Below are 8,056 nucleotides of genomic sequence, written 5' to 3'. Positions count from 1 at the left end.
GTAGTGTAGTGTAGTGTGTGTGTAGTGTCGTAGTGTAGTGTGTGTACGTGTCGTAGTGTGTGTGTGTGTGTGTGTGGTGTAGTCGAGTGTAGTGTCGTGTGTGTCGTGTGTGTGTGTGTGTGTGTGTGTGTGTGTGTGTGTGTGTGTGTGTGTGTGTGTGTGTGTGTGTGTGTGTGTGTGTGTGTGTGTGTGTGTGTGTGTGTGTGTGTGTGTGTGTGTGTGTGTGTGTGTGTGTGCGTGTGAAAAGCGGAGATTTATATTGCAAATTAGAGGATTATTACAACTAAAGGTTGAGACAATACAAAACGGTGGTATTACAATGCAATAGTGTCTTTCTAATTTAAATTCATTTCTGGAGTATTGTTTTGTAATTCATTTGTTTTAAAAAAAAAATTGAATTGGTTTCTCATTTCCAATATGTGACAACAAAACAACTACAGATACATTGTTTGATCATCTCTGTGTTTTGTATTGTACAATATGCAACAATGAACTGTCTGTCTGATAATTAACCACATAATCAACAACCATTATTTTAGTTGAACTGTAGGAACGGTTATTTATTTCCTTCTGTCAAACAAGCCCAACAACAATTAGAGCCTGGAAGCACCTGAAGGACCATCCAGTAAATAAAGAGGTGCTTTAGCTGCTGATGGTTCTCTGCAGAGCCACAGAAGAGGTGAATAATGGAGAGCATTTTTCACTGAGCAGTAAATGCTTGGCCGAACTAACGAGGGTTAATTGTTGAACCTGCATCTTCGATATAGACTCCTGGCCTTTCAAAATAAGAGTATAATCTTGCACAAACAGCTGGGGTGCTGATATTGAGTTTATGGACTGCTTATACCCCAGCTTTACCAATGTTTTGTCCTATCCCTAATTTAAATCCTTATTTCTATATTTTCATATTCAAGATATATATAAAAATGAACCTGAATATTCAAGTTTCAAATTTCAAGGCTTTATTGTCATTTGCACATTAGCTACAGTGTAGATATGGCAATGAAAAACGTAGATCACAGGCTCCTCCAACAGTCATAGGACATAGAACAAATACAACAGATAAACTAGTGCAAGAGAATATGAAACCTCCGTTTATAAAAAACCTATATTGTAAATAATGGGACTTTTATATTGAAAACTTAACTTGAGAAGAACCAGGTCTAACAATCTACAATAGCATCCACTTTGTAAACAAAAATAATGATTTTGTTTATCAGGCCTTGTTGTTCTGCATTGTCTAAATCAGAGCTGTCAGAGGAGTGATTGATGGGGCTCGTGGACCTGTGCTGTGCTTCTGTTCGCAGCAGAGGTGGAGTCTTTTTGTTTTCTCTCCCTCGACAAAATAAATTGAGCCGAACTTTGTCCCTTGTCGGCATCGCACTGGTCCGGGCTGCAGGAAGCTGATAACAGGCTTCATCAAAACCTGAATCGACAGTTTAACGCCGCCTTGCCCTTCCTGTTTCGGCCGGGTACGCAGCTGGCTCGGGCAGAGAGAGAGAGAGAGAGAGAGAGAGAGAGAGAGAGAGAGAGAGAGAGAGAGAGAGAGAGAGAGAGAGAGAGAGAGAGAGAGAGAGAGAGAGAGAGAGAGAGAGAGAGAGCATCCGGCAGATGCCCCATTCATCCCACAGAGGATACTTTGTTACATCTAAATGGCCCTTTGGTTTATGCAGGCCCAGGATGTTAATGTGCCACAGGAGCTGATATCACGATCAAAGGAAGTCATTCTGGACGAGCACTGAAGATAAACATGGACATGAGTCTGGTACTAACTGATCAGGCATACCATAATAACACTGGCACACAAAGTTATGAGTTGCAGCATTTTCAGAGTCATTATGTGAGGATAACGATTATTGATCAGGAGAGAGAGGCTAATAAATAGCCAGGCCCTTAATAAACCCCATAGGGAGGAATACAACATCAGATGTCATTAAATAAAGAAGGAAGCTGTTCGTCCACACCATCAATGCTGCTCTACGAGTTGATGAAAGTTTAATACAAAGGCAGAGCACGGATAGGGTGTTGCATCCTACCTATAAATATAGCTGCAGGCGTTGTAATGTTACAATGACAGCATTATGTTGTAATAACCCCAACCGACTATCATCCGAGCAGTTTCTGGGGAAACATTAGTCTGTTTCAATAAAAAAAATGCATAACTGGTGAGCGAAAATGACACAATAAGAGATGTTTAGGTGTTATTAAAGGAATAGCTTTGTCGGTGTGAGTCTGTGTTAAGGGGGAATGCAGTCATCATTTTTTTCTTTACCTTTGAACAAGAAATCGTATTCATCGTCTCGGTTCCCCATTCTAGACGAGGCCGCTCCGACGCTTGTCTCCGGAAGAGAATGTGTGGAAAGTATGGCTATGAAATGTCGTTTTGTGTCAGGAAAATATGGTAAAGGTTTGCGCTGAGACTCTGCGCCAGTGTTGGCTGTCAATGCGAGCTGGACGCAGAAAGAGAGCTCCAACTCTGCGGCGGGAGGGGAGGAGTCCTGCAGTTCACATAGCTGCCGCAGGGAGGCGCTCTGCGGCATGCCGGGAGACAACATCCATCTGAATGTAAATACTGAACAAGTCAGGCCATCCTTTAAGGTAAGTTCACCTGTAGAAGGTTGGTTTTCCAAAAACATTGTGTGGTGTTTTTACAATAGTTATTTAAAGAAAATGTTACATTTAAATTCCTTGCCATTCTCTGCTCACTTAATGTGATTAATATCCCAATTTTATATTGGGTTAGCTGTTATTTGGCCCTTCAATAGTATTCTATTTGTCAGATAGATGTATGTGCAATGCCCTGTTTTTATATGCTGCTGCAACGAAAACATGTCCTAATTTGGGATCAATAAAATGTATCTTATCATATATATATTTATGCAAAATTGTTTCTTAAAAATTCTTATTTTTTATTATCCTTATGTTTCTTTTTTTTTGCCTACTATTACTTCATATTTTCTTAGATTTTTTATTTTCGCACCACCAGATACCAAAGCAAATTCCTTGTAGGCTACTGTATGTGTAAACGTACCAGGGCAATGCACTTGATTCTGATTATCTTTAACATAATAGCCTATAAAGATAATAAGAACTGTATTTCAGAAGCAGCAGTGCTTTAATACATTCAAGGCCAACAGTGAGTCTGAAACCACTGAGTTCTTTTAATGAACCATACTTAAGAGGTTAATAGTAATGTCACGGTGGAGTTGTTCTGTACTACACAGAGACTGAATACAAGACTGGAAAGAAAATGAATATAATCAGTTGCATTAGGTTATAAGGGAATACAAAATGAGGAAGCATGAAAGAAAATGGAGGTGAATAGCCTTATTACTGTATAAAAAAAAGGATACCTGAAATGACACTATACAACAGATAAAACAAGTGTCATACTTTTGTCATAGTCAGTTTTTCTATTATTGTTCGTTATTTTTACGTTTTATTTTTTGTTAAGTCTTTATGTTTAGCTTTTTATGTGCTTTTTGTCAGTCTGCTGTGTATTTATACATGAGGAAATTCTCCAGCTATATTAAGTTATAAAAGCTATGTTTACTCACAGACAGCAGACTTTTTAAAGATTGAAATTGAAATGACAAAGAGTTACTTTATAAGATGAACAAACTAAAAGAGATATTTAGTAGTTAATACGTTTTTGTTTGTTTTACGATACAGTGGTGACAATGTTTAAAATAAAATGCAAGTCTCCTCTGCGAAGACCATGAAGCCTACACTAAAACTGTGATACATTGGGATATGCTCTAGTCTAAATCATAACTGAGCTTGCACATTTAGCCCATTTCAAATGTTAATATCCCAATTAAGCCAGTCTTAAATGTGCAGATTTTTTAACCTGCACAGCCACTCACTTTGTGGGGAATGTCAAATAAAAATCACAATGTAGTTTGTTTTTAGGGTGGATTCTCCCTTTACAGTGCTGCTGACAGCTGGCCTCGCCCCCAGCCCTTCAGCTGCGCTCCTATTGGCTGAGAGGAAGGTCAGCTGCTGCAGCAAGGACGCACGTGTAGCTCCAGCTCGGCGCATTTGAAGATCAAGATGGCAGCCTCTGTGTGTCGGTGCTACGAGGTTAGACAACCATTCATGTCCTTCATTACAGGTTTTAAGTGTTTAGAGAATAACGGTGCAAAGGGAGTAGAAGTATACGGCTAATAGTTATTTCTAATGTCTGGTTTGTGAGTGAGATTTCGTAGTGTGTTATTAACATGTCCATTAGAAAAGGCCTTGTTGCATCAGACGGATTGCGGGTTCTCAATGTTCTTGTTAAACTATCATTCTCTAAAATAATATTGTTCTTTTGGGTTTCTTGGTGGGAAAATGTCTGTGTATATGGGCTTGAAAGTGGCAAAATGTGGTATTAAAGCAAGCCTTTTAGACGCATAGATGTAGCCAGATACTGACTCATCGTTCAGTTATAAACAGGCGTTAATACTAATGGTATAATCTCCTGATGAAGTAACTAGCGTTATAAAGGTTGTATAATATCTTCACATTTTTAAGTAACTAACGTTAATCCTGGTTTTACACCAAATTATGTGACTCATCATAGTTTGTTACATGGCTAAGAATAACAGTGCCAATGGTTTTATCATATTAAATCCCATATTTATTGACGGATGTTTAACATATCTTACGCCATGGTGTATTGTTACTTTGTAGTAGCCTACTAAAAATACTCAAATGTTAGATGACCCTAAATCTCTGACCTTTTATGTTATGTATAGGGATTGCATCAGAAAAACAACAAAGTGTTTTTCTAAGGGCACAGCTGTTCTAGAGGCGTGTGGTTGACCACATCTTAGTAACACTGGATGCAAAGTTTTGTTTGTAGTTTCAACCATCTGTTACGGTTTTACTTGTCACCTGGTTGGTGAACCGCTGACACCTAATATATGTGATCCTTAGAAGTATCATCACAACAACATGACTCCTGCTTTGCCCGCTTGTCTCGTATTTGATTTCTTTATTCAATATTACTGTGAGGGCTTAACTAATTAGTATTCCATTAACCTGTTACCTGTTCTCTATTAGAGCTGCAACGATTAGTTGACTATTTGATTAGTTCACTGTCAGAACTAAATTGTACGTGCTATTTTATTAATCGATTAATCGTTATTGTCAATTTTAATGTAATAATGTATGAAGATTTCCAGATGTTCTCAGTTTTACATAATATTAAAGAGAATATGTTTCTGCTTTAGACCAGCAAATCATTTAAAGTAATCACGTTGGACATCGACTGGGATATTTTTTTTTTTTTACTATCTTCTGGCATTTTATACATACAATGATTTCCAAGAAAAAGAACTGCCCACTGTTAGTGAAAATATTCCTTATTTGCAGCTTTATTCTCCATCCACTGCAGTGTCCACAGAGTTGTTTGTTACTCACAGTCTCTGTCCCTTGCAGCTGGTTGGCCGACGGGCCGTGGCCCTCTGCTCCCGGCCTCTGGTCCCCTCAGTGTGGAGAGGAGACGCCTACACGCTACACAGGAGTCCAGCTGCAACTGTACAGGTACACGCTGACTGCTACCGTTACCTTTAAAGCAAACATACACATTGTTAATTGTTAACATCAAAGAAACTGCTCAGTTGTTTGTGTTACTCTCAAGAATACATTTTAGTTAGAAAGTGATGTCATGTTTTCATAGTTAGTTATTAAATAGAGCATGGATGCTGGTTAATTCCTGATTGGAAAGGACTTGAAAACACTGTATATTAATGATCAGGGCTCGACATTAACGAATGTCCGATGGCCCGGGGCCATCTAGTATTTAGCTCGGGCAATGAAGCCTCACCTGCTGGTTGCCCGATCGGGCAATCTATTATGCCAGTATCATGCAGCTCGCGGATCAGTAATGAGTGACCCGACAGTAAAACTAAACATATCTATAACTAGTTTAGGTAGTTTGAGAGGTAATTAAAATAGCTACGAGTGATATTCTAACCTGAAGTGTGTGTTTTGTCCGCTCACCGCTGCATGTGATCATGCAGAGCTGCGTGTCGACTCGTCAGCAGCAGCTGATCTCTCTCTCCCGTCAGATTAGACTTCACTCGCGTTTATGTCCATATCGATCAGATCCAGCTAGTTCTAGCTAATGATATGACTACCTGCTTATTAAAAGACACCTAAACAATAAGTGTCGCTATGCAACTGGGTGAGGCAACAAAGTATAGCGCAGCATTATGCATTTGTTTACATGCCCACCGGAACCCCGAGGCATTACCAACAGATCAACGCACAATCAACCCATACAGGACATCTCTTTCTCCACATTAAGTGTTAGACATTAGAATTGACTATTCTTGTCTGTCACATACTCTTCTTGTCTGTCACATAAGTGGCGCAACTGAAGCGGTATTGCGCTAAAGGGAAATTATTTTGACCGAAGAGATTTAGATTTGCCGGCTAACGGGAACTCCGACGTCACCATGTTGTGTGCTTCGCGGATGCGCTCGTCTCCTCTCGACTGCTGCTCGGGTCTGCTCGGTCAGCTTCCGGATGAGGAAGCATTCATTCGACCAATTTACAGTAGATAACATTACAAACATTTTTAACAGGGGCCATAATAGTGTAAATAATGTTTGTTTTGGCAGTTATAGTCTGAATGTAATGTTTTCTACTTTTTTACTAGCTGGGAAGGCATTGCCTTCATCAGAATGGAAAGTAGTCTTGTACCAACAACTTAAGTATTTCTTATAGCTATGCAGGGCATGCAAGCGAGCAAACACAAACAAGATAGAAATGAAGAATAAAATTGAAATTGTACAATATAATATTGTGGTGGTTCATCTTATAATTCAGTCTAGAGAAGGGGGATGTTTAAATCTAAAAGGTCCAAGAAATGACATTTACGACAGACCACGAAGAGCATCTGGTCACCAGCGGTTGGCAGCTAGCGCTCAGCCTGGCCAGCTAGCGCGATCACCACCACGCCAATCTAGCGCCGGCAATTTTTTTTCGATTGTTTTCTTTCTTTTTATTTTATTATTACAAGCTTTTAGCAAAAAATCACATTTGGAAGTAGGTGGTGGGCAATCGTCCGACGGGTGAACTTAACTGCGCATTATAACTCTGTGGAGTTACATATATTATGAATTGGCACGAAATGCACTGGAGTAGTACTGTGTCTCTCTGTTGCCGTTACTGACATTAAAGGCACAAGTCACTTGCGTTGTCTCCGTTCTGTGGGTAAGTAGTCACGTCTCTCAACGTAACCCTATTTGTGCACACGAACACAGTAGTCGAGGCACGACAAACACACACACCGTTGATCGCGTAAATCACACCCTCCCTGACTCTCTCCCTCTCTCTCTCCCTCCCACCTTCCCCTCTCCTGGCCACGGTCGCCCCTGGAACTACAAATCATAGACCAATCGATTGACGTGATTGCGCTGTATTCCTCGGAATCAAAAGTGTTTTTCGACCTCCTCTCAGGAGAGGACAGTACGACTCCCCGAGGTCCACTCGATTTCCTGAGACTCACAAATCTTGCCAAAACAGTGTTCTATAAAGGCGTCGGTGTGAAGTATATCTAGTAATACAAGAATGTTGTTGATTCTCTTATTTACTTTTGTCCATACTTATCGGATGTATTAACGTCATTTTGTTCTTGAATGTCAATTTTGCCCTTACTAAGACATTTTATAGTTATTCTTTTTCTTTGTAGACAATATTCAAGACAAAGGTATACCCACGGGACTCTCTCCATAGGTATCTAGAGAAGTATAACCGAGAGTTCACGTGGTCTAACTACGAAAGTTGTTTTAGAAGGGCCCCTCGTTAGGGGCCTGGGGAACTCCTTCCACTCCTAGGGGATCTCTCCACCCAGAGGGGGTGTTATTCGTGAAATGGGGACGGGATATAAAGCACTCGACTATTACCTCGAGAAGTAGACATTGGTCATTAAGTCTACGTTAATGGGATATATTTTTCGAGTTTAACCTTCGTATACAAGACCCGGCAGAAAAGAGGTGAGTAAACGTTATCCATCTAGAGAAGAAAGTGATCCCGGCTCCAGCCACTAGAACCCGAATTTTCC

The 8,056-nt window shown here is 40.1% G+C and overlaps 2 protein-coding genes across 2 annotated transcripts in view; one reads left to right on the top strand and one right to left on the bottom strand.

Annotated features, from left to right (window-relative positions):
- LOC104944841 (ras-related protein Rab-11B) overlaps positions 1 to 2,478 on the bottom strand; it is a 5,749-nt gene extending 3,271 nt beyond the window's left edge. Inside the window, exon 1 of the mRNA XM_010770419.1 lies at positions 2,273 to 2,478. Coding sequence (XP_010768721.1) covers positions 2,273 to 2,312 — 40 coding nt within the window. The 5' untranslated portion in view covers positions 2,313 to 2,478. The remainder of the gene's footprint in view (positions 1 to 2,272) is intronic.
- A 1,515-nt stretch (positions 2,479 to 3,993) lies between these two features.
- The window catches only part of timm44 (translocase of inner mitochondrial membrane 44 homolog (yeast)), a 16,248-nt gene continuing 12,185 nt past the window's right edge, over positions 3,994 to 8,056 (top strand). The window contains exons 1-2 of the mRNA XM_010770420.1: positions 3,994 to 4,083; positions 5,425 to 5,529. Coding sequence (XP_010768722.1) covers positions 4,054 to 4,083; positions 5,425 to 5,529 — 135 coding nt within the window. The 5' untranslated portion in view covers positions 3,994 to 4,053. The remainder of the gene's footprint in view (positions 4,084 to 5,424; positions 5,530 to 8,056) is intronic.

The sequence above is a fragment of the Notothenia coriiceps genome, unplaced genomic scaffold (genome assembly GCF_000735185.1).
Source record: "Notothenia coriiceps isolate Sejong01 unplaced genomic scaffold, NC01 NC01_scaffold00008957, whole genome shotgun sequence".
NCBI classification, from domain to species: domain Eukaryota; kingdom Metazoa; phylum Chordata; class Actinopteri; order Perciformes; family Nototheniidae; genus Notothenia; species Notothenia coriiceps.
The sequence above is the reverse complement of the archived record's forward strand: the minus strand, read 5'-3'. Positions and strand labels throughout refer to the sequence as shown.